Genomic DNA, 24,458 nt, shown 5'->3' with positions numbered 1-24,458 from the left:
TGCTGCACCGTGTTGCATGAAATGTTAGTAAATCTGCCCCCTAATTTAATTTCCAGAAAACTGGCCTTTGCATTCCCCACTAATGTCACTCACCCTATTGGTCAGCGGCAGTGTTTAGGTGATTTCAAATTGGTGTGCGTATGTTGATGTGTGTTTGAAATTTGTTTGAGGCTATTGTTAAAGCTCGCACCTTAACCATCACCATGTGACCGCTAGGAGAGCCTCTGCTTTATGGGGCCTGTGTTGCCACCCTCCAATGTAGGCAGGAACAAGAGAGCCTTTCTATATTATAGAGGGCCAATGGGCAATCAAGACATCAGCATTAGCATTCTCAGAGGTTCTCTTTTAGGCTTCAGCACTCATTTTGTTCTACCTCACGTGAAAAAGCAGAAAACAATGTAGGCAAATAAGCTCAATTACCAGGTGGTCATTTCTAACACCACCTATGGAGTTTCAAGGCAGGAATCAATATCCCAATAGACAACTAAGCTGTATTTAAATACTGTATGATGAATGATTATATCTCACTGAGAACTCAATGTGCAAGGGTTAAGATGTTTGTAATGTAACATTAAAAACTGTTTTTATCTTTGCATTATAGGATCTTGAAGACATGAACAATGAATTAGGACCATTGTCTGTGATGCTTAAGGAAAAATTACATAATCTAACCCAAGCAATTGAGGAAAGGCAACTTCCGGACCTAGTGTTACAGGCCGAGAATCACGCTGCCCAGCTGAACGAGTCTTCTTCCATTCTGGATGGGTATGGGATTCTTTATTAAATTTTATACGTATATTTATTTGTAGTCTCAGTGATTTCAACACAGTTTCGGAGACCAATCCAGAAAAAAGAGGTCAGTCCCATTTTTGCTCAAATCAGGGCTCTAACTTGAGAGTTAATATGCCCACGTTAGAGGTGTTTGCCAACACATTTTATTTTCTAGATGAGACATGACAGAGAAGGTGAGGAAACATTTCACACAAAAGAGTGAGGAGGACACGTGCATTAGTACATTACCACCCATTCTGAGATCCAAAAACCAGAATGATGAACAAATTGCAGGACATTTTTACAGGGAATTGTGCAGCCTAAAGAGCCAGAGTACTTTATAAATGCCCCCAAGAAAGGAAAGAAGAAAAAAAAAACTGCTTTATATTTACCTACTGAACTGATGCCCATATGACATTTTATCCTAACTGGGAATACCTCTAATGTGATGGTTTGCACCAAGTAAATATGTAAATTGTCTAAAACTAATTTCAGAGTTTCCCATGAGACCTAAAAACCTTTGCAGCTAAAGGCCAATTCTCTTCTGTCTTTAACTATCAGTTCCATGGCTCTGCTTTAATGATGTGATGAAAAAACACAACTGTGGGGTGCATCCAAGATGGTGGCGTAGACGGATGCTCGCTGATGGTGCTTCACACCAGTTGATACAGCCCTTTTCTCCACCTGTGTCGAGATGTTGACTGGCGTCCGGAGCAGGGAGGAATCCTGGGGGCTGCTCCAGCACCCAGGAGTGAGATTCAGTGGTTTGACCCTTAGACCCATAGAGGAGTGTGGAAAGCTGGTGAACTCCCTCATGGTCTGGGCAACATAGAGTAGAGGAAAAGAGTGGCATGGGGATCGACCGGTCTTCCCTGCCCCCTGTATCTGCTCTGCCTGCTTGCACTGACACAGCTCTCCTTGAATGCGCTGTGTTTCTGTGCCAGAGGGTGATGCCTTGGTAGTGAGCTGGGAATTAAAGAGAACTGAGGTGTGGGTGGACCAGGGCCCAATCCTGCAGATGCTATGGAGCAGCCTGATGGGAGAGACAGCCCCATGTATGCCTGGATCGCTGCCTGTAGCTGAAGTGAGATTTCGGGGCACTTATCACACATTAAAACTCCTGACCCCACATTTCTGACCTCTATTGCCATATTTTTCTGATTGTCGATATTTAAAAGTGAGACACATGTTTTGAGAACTTGAGTTACTTGGTCGGCAACTATGGGCCAATAATACAGATGACGATAATGTAGATTATTTATAAAGCACAAAACTGAAATACCATAAAAGGGTAACCTGGTGCTAATTAACTGAGGAAGTGAAATCAAACTCTATTAAACAGATACGTTTTCAACTATTTCTGGAATTTCCAGTGATTGTTTTCATCCTTCAGAGAAATAGGGAGACAGTTCCGAAACTTTGAAACAAGTGCCGAAAAGGCTCAACCATCCTTCCTCTTTAATTTAAAAGTATGAGAGGTGAGGAGTAAAGCATTTCCCGATCTTAAAGTCCTCCTTGGAACCTTTTGCTGAAATTTCTCTGAGATGGTAATTGGATCCATCTGATAGAAAGCTCAATGTGACCAACAAGCTATTTTAAGAGTATTCTCTTGCTTATTGATGGGCAGTGTAACTCCTCTAATGCAGTTGACACAGAATCATTTATTCCTCTACCACTTATGAGCTTAGCATCCCAATTTTGCACTCGTTGGAATCTTAGCAGTTAGTTAGCAGGAAGTCCCAGATAAAAGGCATTGCAATAGTCTAGGCGTGATAAAATCAGTGGCTGGACTACCACTAAATGAGTTCATTTGGTAGTAATAGCATTGCTTTCCGTACTAATTTTAAATGTGAAAAGCAGGACACTGATACCAGCGATGTCTGTGTATTCCAACTCAAGTCAGAGTTCATAGTCTATCCCAGATCTTCGGGCCACCAATTAGTACTAATGTGATAGGTAAGGGACAGAAGCACTGTGGTTCATTTTTATCACCATTTAATTCAAGTGCATGTACACTCATTCAGTTCTTAACCTCTTGCATTCAGTCGTGGATGTTTCTGGCTAAAGTACGTTCCTTTCCTATTAATACTACTATGGGCCCAATTATGATCCGATGGATTGCCAAAGCGGCGGTGCAGGCACTGCCACACTGGGGGTCCAACCGCCGTATTTCAACTTGGGTGGTTAGACCACTATTGCACCGCCGCAGCCGCCAGGGATCTGAGATCACTAGCGGTGGCGCAGTGATCTTGAGGCCCACATTATGCTTGTCGGGACCACCACTCACCATTGACTGCAAAAGTCTTAATCTGGTGGGTGGTCTGCACATGGGTGTGGCAGTGTGGGAGTGTGGCGGCGGCATAGAAAGTCCCGCTCCCACACGGTAATCAGGCCATATCTGTGTATCATCCGCATAGAACATTAACAACAGTCCAAATGTCTGTATTCATTTTGCCAGTGATGAAATATGGAGATTGAATAACGTTGGATTTAAAATTGAGCCCTGTGGCACTCTGCATGTTATAACCTGCTGTTTGGAAGAGTAGGCGGCACTTCTAACAGTCTGGATGCAATTTGTTAAAAAGGAAGAGAAACTATCCAAAGCAGCTCCTCTAACTCCCAACACTTTTAGTCTCATCATCAGATTTGGGTGATAGACTGTATCCAAGGCAGCACTGAGATCCAATAAGATCAGTGCTGCACTATGACCCTTATCCAATAATTTCCATAAATCATCTCGCACAGTTACAAGGGAGTACTATGGAAGGATCTAAACCCAAACTGAGTATTATCCAATAAGTTACTTTTAATATGTTTAAGCAATTGTCTTTTAATTTCATTTTCCATTATTTTTGCTGGAAAAGGGTTGTGGGAAATAGGGCTATAGTTACAAAGTTGCTCAGGATTAGCATTTGGTTTCGTCAAGATTGGAAGAATTTGAGCTTTCGTCCACAATTGCAGACTTCATGCAGTAATAATTGATTGGTTACATAATTCAGTCAATACTGGTCGAAGCAAATCTGCTCCTCAATAAAAGCATGAAACTGGACATGGATCCTGGAATTTTACCCACCTCCAACAATTGAATCTCAGACTGTGCCAGCACCCTGGCCCCCAAGAAGATGATCAGACATACAAGAACTCATGCTCAAGCATGCTGGTACATCAAATACCTAAGATTCTCCAGGCGGTATTGCAAACAATTGCAAAGTAGATGGAGAGCCAGCCGGGACAACACCTCCAAAGACACCTACAAATCCAGACTCAGAAGGTACAACACAAATAAAAAAGCCAGGAAAATGGCCTTCGTGCTTAGACTTGAATCCTGCTCCAATTCCAGCAGAGAACTCTTTAACATTGTCAAAGAATTCACCAACCCCAAAGCAGCCTCCCACACCATTATCCCCTCACAGATCCCCTGGATGACCTTTCTGACTTTCTCCACAGCAAAATACTCAAGATCAACACCAACTTTGCACCCCAACCCACTGTAGAGGACATTATCACGCATCCTCCCACCACCATCGACAACACCTACCTCCTAAGGATCTGGTACCCCCTCACAACAGATGACACCAATAGAACCCAGCAGACCATCTACTCATGGTCCCCACAGATCCCAGCCATCACCACATGTACAACCTGAGAAGCACACTGATCCATGCCAATCTCACCAATATCCTCAATTAATCTATCCTCAGAGGAAACTTCCGGACAGCTGGAAACACTCAGAGGTCACAGACCTCTTGAAGACACCCTCGGCCAACCTGAAAGATCTTAGCAACTACAAGCCCATCTCATTCCTGTCTTTCCCAGCCAAAGTCGTGGAAAAGAAATAAGCAAGCAGCTCCCCACCCATCTCGAACGGCACCACATCTTGGACTCCACCCAGTCAGGGTTCTGCAGTAAACACAGCATGGAAACAACCCTCCTGGCAGCAATAGATGATATCCGGTCCATCACTGACAAAGGAGAAACCACTGCTCTCATCCTGCTCTACCTCTCTACGACATTCAACACTGTCCCACATGGCACCATCATCATCAGACTGCAGGACTTAGGAATCCAAGGGCCCAAGACAAGCAGGATTATCTACTAACTCTCCAAGAGGACACAATGAGTCAGTTCACCTCTGAACACAAGACGCTCGTCTGCAAAGTCTCACAGGGCTCCTCCCTCAGAACAACCCTGTTCAACATTTACATGGCACCTCTCGCCCACATCATAGCAACCCATGGCATCAACATTGTCTCCTACGTCAATGACCCTCAGCTCATCCTCTCCCTCACTGACATGAACAACACCACCTGGAACAGCTTCACCACCTGCATGTACAACATGGCCACCTGGATGCAAGAGAACTGCCTCAAACTCAACACGGACAAAATGGAGATCCTGATCTTTGGAATTAAGAGCTCCCCCTGGTACTCCCCCTGGTTTCCACCTGACCTAGGCCCCATGACTACCGCCACAGACAACACCAGAAACCTCAGCATCATCCTTGATGACAAACTCACAGTGAACAAACAGGTCAATGCTGTGATTGCATCCTGCTGCCACAGCCTCAGAATGCTTTGCACAATTTCAGATGGCTCCCTACAAGCCCAAGGTGCACGGTCACCCATGTCCTCATCACCAGCAGACTAGTCTACAGCAACACACTGTACGTCAGCATCTCCAACCATCTCACACAAAGACTCCAGACCATCCAAAACGCTGCCGCCAGACTCATCCTAGATATCCTCAAAGCGTTCAATTCCCTCTCTACCTCACTGTACTACACTGGCTACCCATCAAGAAACATTGAAAATTCAAGCTGCTCATCCATGCCTGCAAAGCCATTCACAACTCAGGAACAGTGTACCTCAGTGACCGATTCCAACTCTACGAACTCTCCAGATAGCTACATTCCACTTCTCTCTCCCTCACAAGAATCCCCTGCTTCAGCAGAAGCAAGACAGGAGTGCACTTTTACTACTTAATCACTGCCAAAAACTGGAACAAACTTTCTCGACACATCAGAACAGCCACTCTACTTCTCAACTTCTGCAAGAAACTGAAGACCTGGATGTTCACCTAGGAGCACTGCCGGGCTTACATTGCTGCACCAGTGGCTGGATACCTTCACAGGTGATTAGCTGCGCAATCCAAATCTACATAGAATAACAATACATAATATTTGCCAAGTCATCTTTTCTTATTATGTTACATAGGTATATATACCTTTTTAATTCAAATATATGTAAAGCTTTATTATTCTCTTATCTAGTCAATCTCCAGGTTCTTTCAAACTTTTTACATCTTCTTTTAGCCATGGCCAATTAGTTAGTATACCAAACAGATATAAGTCTCCTTCTGGAGCTTTTGACAGGTGTAATACAATCTATTGCCTTAGTGATCTGATCATTGAAATCAGTTACTTTTAAGGAGACTTCTCTATAGAGACTGTTTACTGAGGGAGGATTCTTTTTAAGTTCCTCCATCAAATTAAGGTTTGTCATTTTAGACCATGTTCTACCTTTTATCTATCCAAGTCTTTGACATATTGGTGTAAAGTTAAATTGGAAAACAGATCAAACGGGATTCTACAGTGGTTAGACCACCCTATTTTCATTGGTGGACTGACAGACAATTGTCACTAGTAATAAATATAAGGTCAATTATATATGTCCTTTTTTCATGGGTGGATATTGTCACAAGTTGCTACAAATTTAGAGCATAAAGGGGATGCTCCAGCTTTAAGGTTTTCCAACACCTTTTTCATCTAATTTTATATTTAAACTTCCTAAAACGCAAAGATGAATCAGTTTCATTATGCTAAAAGTAATGAAGTGTGCTAATTCAGAACTAAAGCTAGTGCAGCACCCTGGAGGATGATATAGTAATAAAAAGGACCATGCACAATTTTGATCAAGTATTATTGTAAACTTAAGTGTTTCAGCTTGTGCTAACTGTGACCCCTCCACTTGTTTCAATATGAATGCAGAAACACATTCACCAAATGTGACACCCCGATGAAACCCATGGAACTGGGAAGGAAAGTCCATGGTGTGTATGGTGAACCTTCACTGAGCCTCACTGTGCCTACAGACATATTTTAAGGAGAGCAACAATACGCCTGTGTACTCCCACAGTGGTGAGGGCCTATACTACAGCTCCACGGTCTGAGGCAGCAGCGCTCTCTGATGCTGGGGGTGTTTGTTGTGCCCTCAAACATTTCTCATAAGAAGAAGCCTTCTCATGGAGGCCCTCTGGCTTACCTGGACAGAACAAAGTCCAAGAAAACAGCTGACAATACATAGACTACCCCAATGCTGCATTCCTGAACACTATATCCTTAACGAAGTTCAACCTTCTTGACAGCCGCCGTCCTTTCAAGGCAGCGTTGCTTGAAGAGCTGCGCCAAGATGTTGAAAAAGGCCTAGGCAATATGAGAACTGACAATGGTCCTAAAATTCAAGAACTAGTTTCATACATTGACTCAGTGAGCCAGAGACTATTGGGGGCAGGGGTCACACTAGCAACACTGGAAATGGGACATGCAATTGCCTCTTCCCATGGTACCATACTGGAGCAGCAAATAAGGGGAGCCCTGGACAAACTCTAAGACTTGAAAGCCAGCCAAGGAGGGAAATCCTCAGATTCAGATGCCTCAGTGGAGAAATCCTGGATACTGATTTATCAGTCTTTCTCACCGGACTGCTCTTGTCTCTGCTCAGAGATGACCACCAGGATGTCCGACTAGAGTTCATGGAACAGGCCCCCAGAAAGCTGCTCGGCAAAGAGACCTAGACACATCCTTGCAAAATTAAATTTCTATTCTGAGAAGGAAACAGTCCTGAGAACAGCATGAGAGCTTGGCAATACACCCTTTCAAGACCAAACATGCGCCATCTTACAGGATATCGCCCAGGCAACTCTCCAGTGCAGAGTGAATTTAAGGAAGTCTCCCCAAAAAAATCAGAGATGAGTACAGATGGCTAAACCAGTTTGGACACTCATTTGAACTTAAAGGCAAGTGGCACTCTGTAATGGATCGCCTGCAGGGTGCCTGCCTGCTTGGTTTTTCAGACTCCGTCACTACTCTGAAGTCTAGAGCACAATCGCCTAGAGCCAAATCACCTAAAAGGAAAACTGATATGTACGGATGGTGCTGCCCAAAGGGCTGCGATTTGGCGGGCCTCAGGATACCAAGACCGGCTCCAAACTTAATGTCATTAGTTAGTAATGCATGTCCTGATGCCTGGACTGCTGTGAAGCTCACTTTGATGCTGCCCCCTTTTTTCTTTGACATCTCCCTGTCCACAAACGTAATATGTCATTAGGAGAAACTTTGGCTGAGATTAAGTTGCTCCATATGTATTTGGAGTCTACTTAGTATACATGGGCTGGCGGAGGCAATATGGAATACCCTCATTCCTTGGAATCCTGGCCGGGTTGAGGAAGGGGGGATCACAGACTATTTTCAATCTGCTCCATGGCGACCCTGCGTTTGGGGGTCTCATGCCTGGAAACTTTTCCCAGAGGCATTGCTTTGACCCCCACCTTGCAGTGAAGGGGTAACCTAAGCCCTCCTTGCTGCACTGTTGGATGGGCTTCAATCTCCATAGTCTGGATTGTGTTGTTTATCTGTATGTTTGATTAGTTTGTTCAAGAGAATGCCTTGCAGTGGCATACTATGGCAGACACTCACTCGCCCAAACACAAAGCATTAACATCATCTGTCTTCATCCCAGATGGTTAATATTGTCAGACTGAATGTCAAGGGCCTTAATGCCCCAAACCAAAAGAGGTACTTTTGGAAAACCCTTCGGATGACCCAGATGGATATATCTGTTTACAAGAAACAAATCTAATGAAAAGCCACCAGGGGAAAATACGACACATATTTTTTCCAACAGCTTTCTATTACTCGAGTGCTTCTACTAGGCAAAGAGCCACAAATGTGATTGTCCACTTACAATCACTGACACTAAATAAGACAAAAAAAGATAGATACCTTATCCTAACTCGTTCCCTCCAGGCCACCTGATTTCACTGGTGGTCTACGCCCCCAACAGAGATCAGCCTTCTCATCTTGTGTGGTTTCTGGGAGTCCTCACTGCAGACTTTAATGCATTCAGGCAGTACTGGAAAGATAGCAAGAGAGAAGGGGACACACGGACGACTTCTCTAAGAAGTTAAGAAGTCTCTGACAGACTTGGACCTTCGAGACCCCTGGTGAGAACTCAATTTTTCAGACACTGGATACATTTACTTCTCTCATGTACACCAGATGCACTCCTGCATAGATTACATTATAGTTAGTAATGCCATCATAGCTAAAGTTAGTTTTTCAGAAATAGGCAACATCGTGGTCTCGGACCAATCCCGAGTCTCAATGTACCTACAATTGGGCCCCAGGCAGAGAGTGGCATCTCAACCTCTTCCTACTGATGGGCACAATTGTTAGAGACGAAATATATCAACATAGAGGAGTATTTTGCTCATGATGAGATGGGAGCAGTCTCTATTGGTGGTGTCTGCAATGCCTTTAAGATCATGCTCCTCAGCAGGGGCGGCTCCTCCAGTAGGGTTATTACCATTTTATGTTTGGGTGCGGGCGGGTGGTTGGGCGGGGCTGCTCTATGAGCAGGTCAGGGGAGGAGTGGTGTGCCTGTCCACTCCTCGAAGACTATTTGGTTGGCCCCCTGGAGCTGCCCAAACCAGTCATGCGCACTCTGCCCTTCTCCGTTCAGGCTGCAATGGAAAAAATGGCCTCCCCAAAAGCCCCTGGCTGGGCGGCATCCCGACTAATCAAAACACTGCTTGCAGCGTTGTGATTGGCTTAGGGGAGGAAGCCTGGATGCCTGCTTCTACTTCCTATTCCTGCCAGAGGCAGGAGAGCAGGAGCAGAGAAGACTCGGGACCCGGCCGGCGGAAAGCTAAGTTGAATTTAGCTTTAAATTATTAATAAATTAGCCCCGTGCGTTCTCCCTTTGCGACTCCCCGCCCCCCATCCGCTAGCCATGCCATCCGCAACTGCTCCTCAGATGCCGTTTTATCGCTGTTGCATCTCATCGGGACCACCTCCATCCAGTTGATGTGAAGAGGCTGGAGTAGTAGTCTTGAGACCTCGAGTTAGTAAACCCTTCCTTCAGGTAATGTAAAAGTTAGAAGCAGCAAACAACTAACCACTTGCGCATGGACTACACCAAGAACTTGCCCTACTGTATCTAAAAACAGCAAATTTATGTTACAGGGAAATTCTAGGCACTCAGTTGGCTAGAATATTGTAGGTTTCACGAGAAAGGAATACATTACGTTAATTTTAACCAACAAAGGTGATAAGCTCCTTGTGAATATGGACAAGCTGGAGGCATTCTGTTGCTTCTAATAGCCATTTCGGGAACCACGTGTTCCCCATCGAGGCAGGATATTTTTACAGAGTCGTTCAGATTTCTAAAATCGCAGCTATACAGAAAGAGATTTTAGAACAGCCATCCAGCTCGAGGATGTCAAGCAAGCCATTTAAAATCTGAAGCTTAACAAGGCTCCGGGACCCAACTGATTCATGGTCCAGTTTTACAAACTATTTATGACCCTGCTAGTGCCCAAACTCACATTGGTGCTAAATGTCTGTGCTAGCACAGACTCTACCATACTATTGACAGGTGAGTAATTTATATTGCTTATTCCCTAACTGGGTAAGGATGTTTGCTTCTGCGCCTCTTACCGTCCAATGGCCTCAATAAACATTGATGCAAAAGTCTATACTAAAGTCTGGGCCACCCGTCTTGATGGTTTTTTCCTCTCCCTGGTCCACCAAGACCAGAGCAGCTTTGTTAGGGGTCGTCAAACATATGACAACTTAAAGGATGGCCATCCATGTGGTTGAGAAATCACATTTAACAAGAGCCCCATGGTCCTTCTACCTCTAGATGCAGGGAAGGCCTTTAAATAGGTGTAATGGTCCTTCCTGCACCTTGTCCTCCAGAAGGTGAGCATGGGACCCTAAGTCCTGAGCATGATTTTTCCAAGTATGCCATCCTTACTGCCAGAGTTGCCCTCAATGACCTCACATCTGCACCCTTTATAATTAGCAGAGAAGCTCCAGTCAGGACTGCCCACTTTGCCTCTCTTATTTGCCCTATTCATCGAAGCCTTCGCCTGCCTGGTCCACCAGACGGACTCAGTAATTGGCATTAAATGTTGGGCTGAAGAGTATAAAATCTCCCTGTATACAGACGAGGTTCTGCTTATATTAAGTTCCCCTCATTCCTCCCTCTCAGCAAAAAAGGCTCTCCTAGTGACCTTTTGAAAGTGTTTCATAATGTAAAATTAATTATTATAAATCAGAAAACTTGAGTTCAACTCTTCCTGGTGAAGAGGCACTTCTGCGGAGTAAAATCATTTCATTCTGATGGGCCAAGAGCTCCATTAAACATTTCCCAGTAAGTACCATTAATACCCTCAAAGAGCTAATCCGTGCAAATTATCCCCCACTGTTAGTGGCCATAAGTTAAAACTTTGTGACTCGGGGACATGTGGTCAGTTTGAATCAACCCTATAAAAATGAATGTCCTTCCAGGCTCTTCCTGTGTAGTTCGATAGGTCATGCCTCTAGCAGATTCAGCAGCACCTGTTGAGGTTTGTGTGGTGAGATAAAACACCCAGAGTCCCTCAGAAACTCTTGAACCAGTCTAGAGAGGTGGGGGTTGTCTATGGCCAGTATTTTCCACTATTATGCAGTGGCCCAACTGAGAATAGTAGTGGAGTGGTCGATGCTGACCCTGGGAAAAGGTGAAGAGTTATGGACTACTCAATTACTCGTAGGGCCCTTTGGGATCTGGTCTGCTTGAGCAAACAATAAAGGCCCCCAAAATGAATAGCTGAGCACAATGAATGGTTAGTACAATGTTGAGAATGTGAGAACTTACCTGACATCCAAGCCCCTTTTGACATATCAATTCCCTTACAACCCATTTATTACAATACCAAAGTCACCCCAGCGCTCGCAGTGCTTCTGCTGCTGGAGGGAGGGGGTTGCTGCATACGTTTGGATATGCACAACACCTCCATGGAAAAATACATTTTTGCAGTCTAAAGTTGAGTTCCCACTTTCAGAGAAGGAACAGCTGCATTATGGACAAATACAATATTGGGTTACACATCCAATGGTCCAAGATGCAGCCATGTGTGATAAGACCCTGCTTGAGGCACTCTTTCCTATGCTGATGGGTACCAGAGGCACTATATTTAATCTGTATTGTGTATTTTTGGCGCAGGATGCACTCTCATGTGGAACCATAATACATGCTGGGAACTCCTGTCTGGGGCTAAATTACATAACAACACTGGAATAGGATGGGCAAAAACATTTACTCATCGCCCAATTCTATATTTGGTACGGAAATACTCTATAAACTGTGGTACAGGTGGCACTACACTCCTTCCCACTTGGCATAAATGTACCCCGAAGCAAACCTTAGATGCTGGTGTGGGTGTGGTTAAATTGGTGACATTCTGAGCATCTGGTAGCACTGCCTGAAACGTTGCCCCTTTTCACATGGCGGTACGGACACATTGAGAGGTGTCTTGGGATATCCTTTCCCCTTTTCCCAAGATATTTTGCTCCTGGGATTAAAGCCAGTAATTGTATCAGCAGTGCTGAACACTGAATGGCACATGGTGCTGCAATGTCTGGGTTCATCAAAGGTGACAATAGCACATAACTGGAAGAAAAAAGACCTGCCACACCACACACAATGGTTTCATAGACTGTGTTCTCTTCCGGTTATGGAGCAGCTGCTTTCCAACATCAACAGAAGCCACCCTCGCTTTGAGGAAAAATGGAAATCTCTGCAGGGGTGGCTCCTCCGCTAAGGTGGAGGAGCATCGCCCCACTGCTCTGAGAGCAGAAAAAATGTAAAAATAAAATGGTAATAACTTTGTTTTTATCATTTTCTTTCTCTTTGCCACAGGGCTGTGTTAGGGCTGTGTTAGGGCTGGGTGGGGCTGGGATCGGATTCTGGGAGGAGTGGGGAGTGCACTCTCTCAAAGTGTGAATGAATGCTTGGCTGGTTGTCTTGGCCCAGCCAAAGCATCATGCACATTCAGCATGTTCCCAACCAAGCTGCATTACACAACCTAGTGGGGAACATGCCCAGAACCCCATTCCTCATCTGACCACCGAAACACGGCACTCAGAACAATCACAACGGTGCATTGCAGCGTTGTGATTGGCTTAGGGGAACCAATGGCTTAGGGGAGCCCGAGTGCTTCCTGATTCCGGACTTGCCAGGACGAGAAGGAATGACGGAAAGTGGTATGTGTTTTTTGTTTGTTGCTTTTTCGTTTTCAAACCCCAGCCCGTTCCCTGCTAGCCACCACTGAACCTCTGTATAAACAAAATGTGTGGAGGCCGTTCGAACACTGTGCTGCTGTGCTGTTGGAGATCTTTGGGCCTTTTTGACTAGGGAGGGGATTAGTTAATGAGTAAGGAGGCTTTAACTAAAAATATGTTATACTGAAGGGTGAACACTGTCTTTATGCACTATGCTAGTGCATCGGTGGAGGATTATTTGGGATAACTGAGTGAAAAGGAGGAGTTCAATTTTATCATAGACACATTGCATTTTGGTTTAACTGGAAATGGAAGATAATGCATTTGCACCTTCATTCTTGTGGTTTATTTTCCCCTCTTGAAGCATAGCTATTGCATTAAACACATCCTATGATGACCCAAATTCACCAAAAGTAAGGAGGAATCGAAAATGTATGTAGCCTCAGAGGAGACCTATTGGAAATTATTATGACGTGATCGGGATATGATCATATCTAAGTCGATAGATGCACAGCACGATCAAAGAACATATAGAATTATAGATAGTAGTTGTCAATATTGGGGTAATTTTCCACCTGAGGGTTCCAAATTAATAGAAAACAAGAGTTAAGCTTGAGTTGTTAATAATGTCAGTTGGCACCCCAAGTAGAACAGCTACATACCTAAAATATAATGTCATATGTGGCCCCCTAATCCTCTTTCACTGTGCAAGTGATCCTATGAAAGAGCTTCTCATGGGAAGAGGTGTCATAGGGAAGCCATGTACAGCGTGGCCTTACCCTCATCCTCCACTCCACTTAACTGTAGTTTAAAAATAACATTAACCTGATACAGTGGCGGGCAGCGACATTTGAAAGTGGTGAGCAAAAAGTTCAAGATGAGTGACCTGTGCCGAGCGACCAGAGCGAGCGAGCCCGATTGTCATAAGGGGGTTTGGGTGGGTTCTCCCACAAGAATTCTTTTTAGGTCTCGCTGAGCCAAAGGCTCAAAGAGACATTTTATATGTGGGATTTTCAAAGTGCTACCCACAGTTTTGGCTGGCCTAAACCTTGAGTGCACGATCACATGCACGTGCACAGCTGCTCCCACTCCCCCCTCCCTTCTCTATAGTTTTGGCTCCTTTGTTTTTTATTACACCCTCCCTTCTCTCCCCGCTGTTTTCACACTACCCCCTCCCTTCTAATCAGTTTCCTTTCTGCTCCCTTGATCGCGTCTCCGATCACTTTAACTACTTCAAATGCAGCGCGCACCCCTGCTTTCACTTTTGCCGTGTCTCTGCGCTTTTATGTCTCATGTTTCTACAGTCACCCCGCCTCTCGATCTGGGATTGAGGTACTATTTTTGCTTTTTTGGCATTTTTTTAATAGCGCTAATTCAAGCAGACCCGAAAGTATCAGTGCTTTACATGAGCACCAGTTACATTACACAAGTTCACATTTGTTGTTTTTCTTCTTTAAAGAGGAGAATAAGTGATTTGCGCAGGATCATAATGTGAAACCGACCTTGCTCGCCAGTTCCATAGTCGTCAGCTTTGTTGGCACTCTATGTGTTGTATATAAGCATAATTTGCACCCGCTTTCATATTTAAAACACGGGCAACACGCTTTATTTTTGATCATGGCACCCGCGGTCCTGTATTTGCTTTTTAAATGCCTGCACATAACTATTTTAATGCACGGGCGCCATGCTTTGTTGGAGCACGGCACCCGCTTTTTTATATTTATAAAAGTGTGGGTTACACATTAAGCAATTGCTCTTAGGTTTCGTTTTGCTTGTCAGCAGGTTGGGGAGTGGGTGAGTACCATGCAGACAGAGGGTTAATGCTCGCAGCTGTGGGTAGTCAGGGGCTCTCAGCCCACCTTAATCATACAATTAAACTTCCTTCCATCGCCGCGCAGCTACCTCTCTTCAGGGACACGAGTCCAAGGTTTAAAGCCGGCATTTCTTTCCCATAGATCACAATCGCACTAGCTGTGATTTATTGGGATTCTACAAATATATTTAATTCCTACGAAAATATACGAGTGCTACAAAAGGGCTGTGGTAATATAATGGTGCCGCTGATGTGATTCCTGAATGATTGGTGTGTGTGTTTGCCTATCTGCCGTTTGGTATTCCAGTCATAAATTTCCACTAATCTTTCACTGCATGCAGCAAATGCGAGCATGGAAGTTGCATTTCTTCGTTTTATATAAAACTAAAAGAATGTCAGATAAAACTCATTTGTTAATAAGCATTTGCAATGCAATAGGTCTCGCAGTTACGCGAGTTTAAGCTATTGGCATTGTAAATGACAATGCCTTTTATTTATGTTTTATTTTATTTATGTTTTATAAACCAAAATATAAATAAAAAGCATTGTCATTTACAATGCCAAAGGCTCAAACTCGCGTAAATGCGAGACCTATTGCATTGCAAATGCTTGTTTAAAAGAGTGTCCAAATTGTGCATTTTCAAGCAAATTTGAGAAAGCAAGAAGGTTAATAAAGCAATTGTGAAAGTACAGTTATGACATCAATAAAGACATTTCATATGGTAATGATGAGGGACTATTTTACATCTCTAATGTACAGTGAATAATCACACATTGCATTCTTTATTTTAAAGCTGCACTATGTATAGAAAACAATATTTTTTGTTTTGTCTTTTCCATTGTGACTTCAGCAGGCTTTTAAAACATATTTTAGCCTGGAGGCCTCAGAATGAAAACCAGGCCTATTGGTTTTGTTAATGCTTCACGTGTCCTATGGACTTTGTTTGTGGCTCCGTGAACATGTCGGTGTTGAGTGAAATGTTAAACCTTATCACCCCACACTCTGGGGTTCAAAGAGAGTGTGGAATCAGGGAGAGACAGAAGAAGATTGGATATCCCAGAGTGTACAGCACCGAAAAAGACTTGTTGGCAATGCAGGGACAGTCAGTGGACAGAGGTGGAAGACAGGAAGAAAGGTGAGCTACGAAGAGGAAGGCGGACACAGCCATTGGGAGAAAGAGTGCAAGTCATTGACAGATATAAAGAAGGGGAGAAAGAGAGAAAGATACACAAAAGGATGGACTTGGGAAAGACAGTGAAAAAGTGTACATCACAGTGAGATGGGAAGAGGAACAAAGGGAAATGGGAAAAAGAGAAACAAATGGAAAAAATTGGGGAAACAGAGTGAGTAGGATATAAAGAAATAATGCCAGTGTGGGATAATGGCCTGTCTGGCGCTACCAAGATGTCATTCAGCAGCCAATTACAACATGTATTTTGCTAAACATGCATCTGAAGTCTACGTTTACTGCGCAGAGCATGCACAAACTGCTTTCTGCAGCATCTTCTCATCCAACAAGAACGGCTGGTATAATGATTATGTGGCACAGTGAGCCCAAACCAGTGCCAGAATGCACATGACATAAATGCTAAAAATATAACATCATAGCATAATATACATAAAGGGGGCGAGTTTCATAGGGAATGAGAAACAGAGTGACCCATACCTTCACATTAGCATTCTTTCATGCCACTGCTTGAGACCCAAGATTTGCCTTAGATGCCTCAACTTGTTGAAGTAGTCATGAAATGATAAGTACTCGGGCATCTGTGGTCCCCAATCAATAATTTACTTTATTATTAGTCTTTATTTACTAACGAGCAGTCCTAGTAAGGCAGTTCCACTGCAGTTGCTTCAGAAGACACAGCAGGCAGCAGCAGGCCATGTTTCCGCTTGTGATTAGTGACGTACGGTGATAATGGGCCTGCATTCTCTCTCTGCCAGGTACTCCAAAATATGTTGGTGTCTCTCCTACGTGTCAGGCAACGCACTAAGTTGTTTAAAGTGTGCTGCTTAAATACCTAGCCCGAGGGTGCAAACATCAGTGCAATGTTCACTTCCTGTCAGAAGTAATCCTACCTAAGACACCTCTCTGGAGTATTTCTGGAAAAAGCACCTGGCTTGTTGACAGAGCCCAAGACAGGGCAGCATATTTACAAGGGCTTTATGCTGCTTTTTTGAGTTAAAAAGCCAAAAAAGCGGAGATAAAAATATCGCCCTATTTACAAGAGGGTGCTAACATGCATAATTGCATGTTAGCACCCTTTTCCCCACCGCCTCTCTTTGCATCTCTAATATGATGCAAAGTGGGCGTCACTGGGAGTTCCCCGGATGGACTAACTTGCAAATATCGCTGATGTTCACATCGCGATGTTTACAAGGCAGCCCACAGGATTTTAGCACATGTTAGATTTTGGCGAAAAAAATCCAGGCTTACCTATGCCTTACATAGGGGGTGGATTATGCTGATACGACCACAGGGTCGTATCAGCAAGGTTATCGCCGTTTTGCTGGGAACATTGCTAGAAAACCAGCGATGTTCCCTGCAAAACAGGGATAACCTCACTATCTCTGGAATTTTTATCGCCCTGGAGAAAAGCATTGTTAATAACGCGCTACCAGGGCGATACATTCCAGAGATAGCCTGCAATAAAAAAGTTATCGCTAAGCACGGCCAGCGATAATTATCGCTGGCCGTTGCTAATATGCCCCCCAATTTGTAAACGACACCACGACTAGATAGGAAGAGGGCAGGCGTCGTCATTTTGGGTCTCAGCTTCACTGGCGCAGCGCCTATTTTGAAATACCTACAAACAAGCATGAGCACCGAGATTGTGTATCTTGAAAGACACTTACTTAAACTCTTTTGCTGAGGTTTTGCTACTAGCGATCACTAGTCTAAGTAGTAATGTGTGTGGCTCTAGTGTGCAGATAGAAATGTTTCTGAAGCTACGCCCTGCTGATACGCAGCTCTGAGAAGGATAGACACACAAGCAGGAGCACAACAACTAATTTTTAGTGTTTTTTTTGTTGCAGTTTATATATAGCGAAAACTTGACATGAAGGTATTGGAGCGCTTTACATGAGCAACAGTTGCATCACTACACAAAGACATAATCATTTTAGTGTTTTGGACATTCATCCCTTCGTACTTAAAAAAAAAAATAAAGAATATATATATATATATATCCAGTTGAAGGCATTCGCCGAAACGCGTCGACCGTCCCTGTTGTTGTGCACCTGGTGAAGATGAAATAAAACGTTATTGACTGACCTTGCTGTGCTGTTGGACTTCCTAGTTGCCGTGGATATCTTGGTGGGGGATGCCCCCGAGTTTCTTTTCTAAATATATATATATATATATATATATATATATATATATATATATGAGTTCCAAAAGCTGTCTCCCACTTCCTGGCTGCGAGGAAGAAAGCACACAGAAACCGGCTCGTGCTTCACAGGATTTTAATGAAAGTCAGCACCCACACAGCACGCCATTACGCGTTTCGGCCACCAGATGGCCTTGATCACACAAAGTAACTGCCGTTTCTCTTATCCTTATATACAAAGCACTCTATGACCCAGTGATGCTAGTGATAATAAACATAGAAAACATATATATATGTGTACATGGTAAATATAATTGATATAATGTATACAAATATACTTGTAATCATTATAACATGGGTTTGTGAAGGTCCACTATATTGTCATTAACTGAGGTCTGGTTTAAGCTTGTTTTTAGCCTTGTTTAACCTTTGGAAGATGTCCGGAACATGCACCATAAACAATGAGAAAAATTGGTTCTAAAGTGCAGATGTTGCTTGTGCAAATACGCAAGTTACTAGTGCAATTCCTAGGCATTTAAGGTGCAAACTATGCATTCATGGTGCAAACAATGCAAATGTGCAAAATACGCAATGATAGTGCAAAATACAACCAAATGCATCATATGTACACATAGCAGCTATATCATGAACCTAATACATACAGTTGAACAATACATGCAGAAAATACATCTGTCCAAAAGATAGCAAAAGTACCCAAAGGGAAAAACTTGTCAAAAAACCCAAAATGCTGTTAGAATCATTTACCAATGTATAAATCCTAAAAACTGGTTGAAAGTGCGAAAAATGCGAATAATGATAGGATAGAAAAACAAGAAAGGAGAAAGAAAGGAAAGGGGAGATAAAAAAACATTTTTTATGTGTATTTTTGTATTAAATTTAAATTCAGCAGACCACCTGATCTAGTATATGACGAAACTGAAAGTTGGACAGATCCAGTTGGGCTGATCTCACATAGAGTATAATTTGGCAAAGATGAAAAAAGCCTGACTGAGTGGATCATCAGCATTGAAAACTGGAAAACGCCAACATTCGAGGAAGGAATTGTTTTTCTTTTTTCTTATTCCTTCGTATACAAAAGACAAAAAAGAGAAGACAAAGAAAAGAACATATTACTCTGAACGGCCAGCCCAGAATTCCATTGTCAAATATTGATAAAAAAGGCACCTATAGGGGTACTTTTAAAATCAGTGAGGATGAGGATTAAACAAATGAGCAGATCAATAAAATGGGCAAGACAATAAAAGTGTCCCAAATATGGATAGCAATGGAAAAAACTACAGATCTCTGTTGAGAATCGAAAGGGTGTTGTGACATGTAGCCTGCAAACATTCAAATAAAGTTGTGTAAGTCCTCCGTGTTATTCAACCCTGTGGGTGCCTTACTGTCAAATTCAAGTATATATTTAGTTTCGAGTTGTCTGAGTAATTTCTCTCTGTTGCCCCCTCTCCTCTGTGCGGGAACACTATCGACAACAAAGTATTTCAGGCAACTGAGATCGTTGTTATGTTGTTTCTTAAAATGTCGCGCTACAGGGTAGCTGGAATCATTGTTGACAATTGCTCTTAAATGTTGTAAAATTCTGACATGGGCTTGTAGTTTGGTGCTCCCTATATAATGCAAACCACATGTACAGTAAAGGACATATACCACAAATTCCGATCTACAATCTTATATATATATATATATATATATATATATATATATATATATATATATGAAATCCAACAGGCTGTCTCCCACCCCCGACCGGCGAGGAAGAAGCACACGGACACCAAATCGTGCTTCACAGGTTTTTAATGACAATCAGCGCCCACACAGCACGCCATTACGCGTTTCGGCCACCAGATGGCCTTGATCACATGAAGTAACTGCTGATTCATTTAGCTTTTATAATTCAAGAGCACTCTAAAATCTCGTGATGCTTGTGACCATAGACATGGAAAAAATACATTAGTCTAAAAATAATATTTTTATAGTGATGAAAAACATGTAACAAATACACATACGTTAGTACTTGTGACAGCATGGGTCTAAGATATTACATAGTTGAATCATTAGATATATCTGCTTCTAAATACCTGCCTTTGTTCACGGAAAATATCCCGACCTTGTAAATGCTGGTGGTTTACAAAGATTTAAGGTGCAGTAGTAGGTTGTGCAAATACGCAAATAGTAGGTGCAAATCCTGATATGTAAAGTGCAAATAGTGCCATCAATGTGCACCAAAATGCAAATGTGCAAAATACGCAATAAAAGTGCAAAGTGCAAACAAATGCATATGTATACATATGGTAATTGTGTTACGGACCATAATTGATGTCCTTAAATAATGCACAATCAGAATTCATTGCAACATAACAACATATGTTAAAGTAATATCTAACGATAAAACCTATATAAAAAGACCCGGCATTGCTGTTAAAACCAATAGCCTATGTAAATGATCCTAAAACTAATCAAGAAGTGAGAAAAGTGCAAATAGTGAAATGATGATAAAATACTGCGGGGATCAAGTGAGGAGGGGCATAAGAGAAACACTCCAAAATACTATTCACCTATATGGGGTTCCGAATTAACAAATACATAAAGACCACCAAACATCTGATCTCTAGCAAAAGTAGGTCCAAAGTTATAGCAGGTCCCCAGAGCTGCTTACACCTAAATTGTAATATACCTAAGGGTAGAGGGTGCTTGGCTGAGAATATCCTCATGTATGGAGAACTGGAACACACCATTATATGGAGAAAGCGTTTGCTATTCATTGTTTTCTTGTCTTTGGCCCTATTCCTTTGGAATCAAAAGACAAAAATAGGAAAAATGTAGAAGGAACAAATTAGTCCAAACAACTGGCTAACAGTTCTGCTCTCAATGCAATTAAAAGATGACATTAGTAAAATTGATGAGGATACAGGTAAAACAAACAAGATAAATCAATCAGTAAGATAGCTTCGGACATGAGAAAATGACATTATGTACACTGCAGATATCAATCACGTAAGACGAAAGCAAGTCTAAAAAAGAGCAACATCAATCTCGTATGGTCTATCAATACTCATATAAAATTGTGTAGGTCTTCAGTGGTGTTTAAGCCCGTGGGTGCTTTACTGTCGAACTCGAGTATATATTTTGTTTCGAGTTGTCTAAGGGCTTTTTCCCTGTTGCCCCCTCTTCGCTGTGCGGGGACACCGTCGACAATAAAGTATTTCAGGCAACTAAGTTCATTGTTATGTAGTTTTCTGAAGTGCCGTGCTACTGGGTAGCTGGAGTCATTATTCACAATTGCCCTTAAATGTTGTAAAATTCTGACATGGGCTTGTAATTTGGTGCTCCCAATGTAATTCAAACCACATGTACAGGAAAGGACATACACCACAAATTCTGATCTACATGTGAAGTGGCCCTTAATTTGTCTAGGGTTGTCACTGAACGGGACTGAATACTGAGTGGTATTCTGGCCAAATTTACATGCTCTACAGCTGGTGCATTTGAAAAAACCTCTTTTAGGCTTTAGCCATGAGCTGCTAGTCGGGATTAGATTACTTGGTCTCATGAGCTCCTCTCTCATAGTTCTGGCCCTTCTAAACGTCAGTACAGGTTTGGAAGGTAACATGGGGGCCAGGACACCATCGGTCAATACAAGTGGCCAGTTTTTATTTATCATGGCTCTGATCTTACGGTGCTGTTTGTTAAACGTTGTGATCAAACGTGGTACATTGGAGTTTACATTATCAAATGTATCCACTGAACTATGTTCACTCTTATTAACCGATTTGTCTATGAGTAGGGAGTTCCTGGGAGTCGATTTCACTTTGTTGTAGGCTTCCCTGAGGATCTCCTCAGAGTAACCCCTTTGCCTCATCCTATTCATTGCTTCTTCTGAACATTGAACCCTCTCCTCCGGTATACTACAAATACGTTTAATACGGAGGAGTTCCCCATAGGGGATGCTTTTTATAAGGTGTGGCGGATGGGCACTTCTGGCGTGTAGGATAGAGTTGCCAGCGGTGGATTTCCTATACAGACATGTTTCTACATGGTTCTCAACAATCGTGACTGTAGTGTCTAAAAATTCAACTGATGTGTTGTCCACCTTGAAAGTGAATTTGAGATTAAAAGCGTTATCATTTAAAATCTCAATAAAATCAATCACACTTTCACGATCGCCTTTCCAAACCATAAAAACATCGTCAATGTGTCTGTACCACTCTACAATCTTGGATCCAAACACCTTAGCATGGGTTCCCATGAGAACCTGCTCCTCCCACCAGCCAACATGCAAGCAGGCATAACTGGGGGAGAAGCAAGCTCCCATGGCGACTCCCCTCTTTTGAGAGTACAGTTCATTTTCAAACATAAAATAGTTATTGTTCAATGCCCAGTGAGTAAGTTCTAAAAGCATACTGTTGTGATTGTAAAATTTGATTGGTCTGCAGTCCAGATAGTGTTTAGTGGCGGCAATCCCTGTATTGTGTTCTATGCTTGTATACAAGGACTCTATGTCAAGAGTGACCAACAAGAAATCCTCATGCCATTGAATTCTGGCTAGTTTCCTGATAAAGTCACCAGTGTCCTTAATGTACGTTGGTAAAGCACGGACTAGTGGCTGTAAGAAGTAATCCACATACTTACTTGCATTTTCGCTGATGCTCCCAATAGACGAAATCATGGGTCTGCCTGGTACTGGCCTCACGCCTTTGTGGATTTTTGGTATCAGACGGAGCGTTGGGATGATCGGAAACTCATTAAACAAAAAGTCGAATTCTTGGCTTGAAATTAATCCCTGCCTTTTGTAAGCATGTAACATTTTCTTTAGGGATTCCTTAGATGTATTGTAGATTTTTAAGCTGATTTTTTCATAGCACTCAATGTCCGAAAGCTGCCTTTTTACTTCAGTTTTGTATTCCTCCTTGGGCCAGATGACCACATTGCCCCCCTTGTCGGACATGCAAATTATTAGGCCAGGGTTGCTGTTCAATTTGTAGATCAAGTTCTTATATTCTAAATCTTGTTGTTTTGTTCTCCTACTGTTGGAGCTTGTGGTCCGATAGAGATTCTTTAGGCCATATATATATATCACTGCTCAGAAAGTTGCCGTTCGATGGAAAGCACTCTGACAACCGTCGTAAGTATCAAGCTTTATAGGTGCAGGAGGAACAAAGGAACACAGATTGCTTAGGCTGTTCAGTAGCGTCTTTAACCGCCTGATGCGTTTCAAAGTCTAAAACCTTCTTCCTCAGAGGCGTGGACATGACTGAAAGTGTGTGCGTGTACTGGACTGTTCCTTAATTTATGCAGGAAAGCCCTCACTGGATGTGCCGCTCATGTAGAACGAAGCAAAGATTGCTGGGCTTCGTAGTCCAATTCAGATTGTACCTCGCAATCATCTCAGCAGTGTCCCATCTCCTGCTTTCTCGCTCCCACTCCAAAACCTTTTCTTTCACGTCAACATGTTTCCTGTACCCCGCCCCCAAGAAGGAACTCTGTGGCTTCAAAAGGAGCCAAACGTACTCCCGTTGTCAATAAACTGCGATGACGGTAATGCCCTGTGTGATGATACACATTAGATGCAGCTCAACTCAAAATTAGATCTTTAATTTCACATTAAAGAACTCATTTCATAGTTATCTGCATCTGCGCTTACCAGCTTTCCCCTCCAATCTCTTGCTTCGTAACTATCGGGACAGTTTCACTAATTCATCATTTCTGATATCACTTTGGGCGGAAAAATGCACACACCGGCTGCCGCCTACACCCAAGGAAATACAACTAGGCCTACAAGGCCAACACCACTTTTTCATTTTGTACCACTGGTACTCACATGTCTGCAAGATCTGTGATGATTCAGGCAGGCTTCTCAGAGAGAGGAGAGCTTTGCCAATTCTGATTAAATTGAAGTTGTGCACGGAGCGAGGTCTCCTCTCGACTCTCTCTCTACACTCCCTTATGTGCAATGCTGTTGCCGGCAGCATGCACGAAGAAGGGAGGGAGAGAGTTCCTGATCAGCTAGGGCAGAATGGCCAATCACTGCATGGCTACACAATAAATCCATGCAGTGATTGCTGATCATGCTCCCCATGTTCTGTGGACTTGGACAGTCCCACTTCCGCATTGTACTCTAAAGCAGCCAATCCAGGTGCTGCTTGAGCAGTGCCTGAATTGGCCTGGGCAGGAACACTTGTTGCTCATTAGGATACCCCC

The 24,458-nt window shown here is 43.0% G+C and overlaps 1 protein-coding gene across 6 annotated transcripts in view; it reads left to right on the top strand.

Moving 5' to 3' along the window:
• LAMA2 (laminin subunit alpha 2) overlaps positions 1-24,458 on the top strand; it is a 3,129,796-nt gene that overhangs the window by 2,502,874 nt on the left and 602,464 nt on the right. For all 6 annotated transcript variants that reach the window (XM_085611831.1, XM_085611827.1, XM_085611830.1 and 3 more), the window contains one exon: positions 602-765. In XM_085611831.1, coding sequence (XP_085467957.1) covers positions 602-765 — 164 coding nt within the window. The remainder of the gene's footprint in view (positions 1-601; positions 766-24,458) is intronic.

This window comes from Triturus cristatus, chromosome 6, assembly GCF_964204655.1.
Source record: "Triturus cristatus chromosome 6, aTriCri1.1, whole genome shotgun sequence".
Classification (NCBI taxonomy): domain Eukaryota; kingdom Metazoa; phylum Chordata; class Amphibia; order Caudata; family Salamandridae; genus Triturus; species Triturus cristatus.
This window is presented reverse-complemented; position numbering and strand designations above follow the sequence as displayed.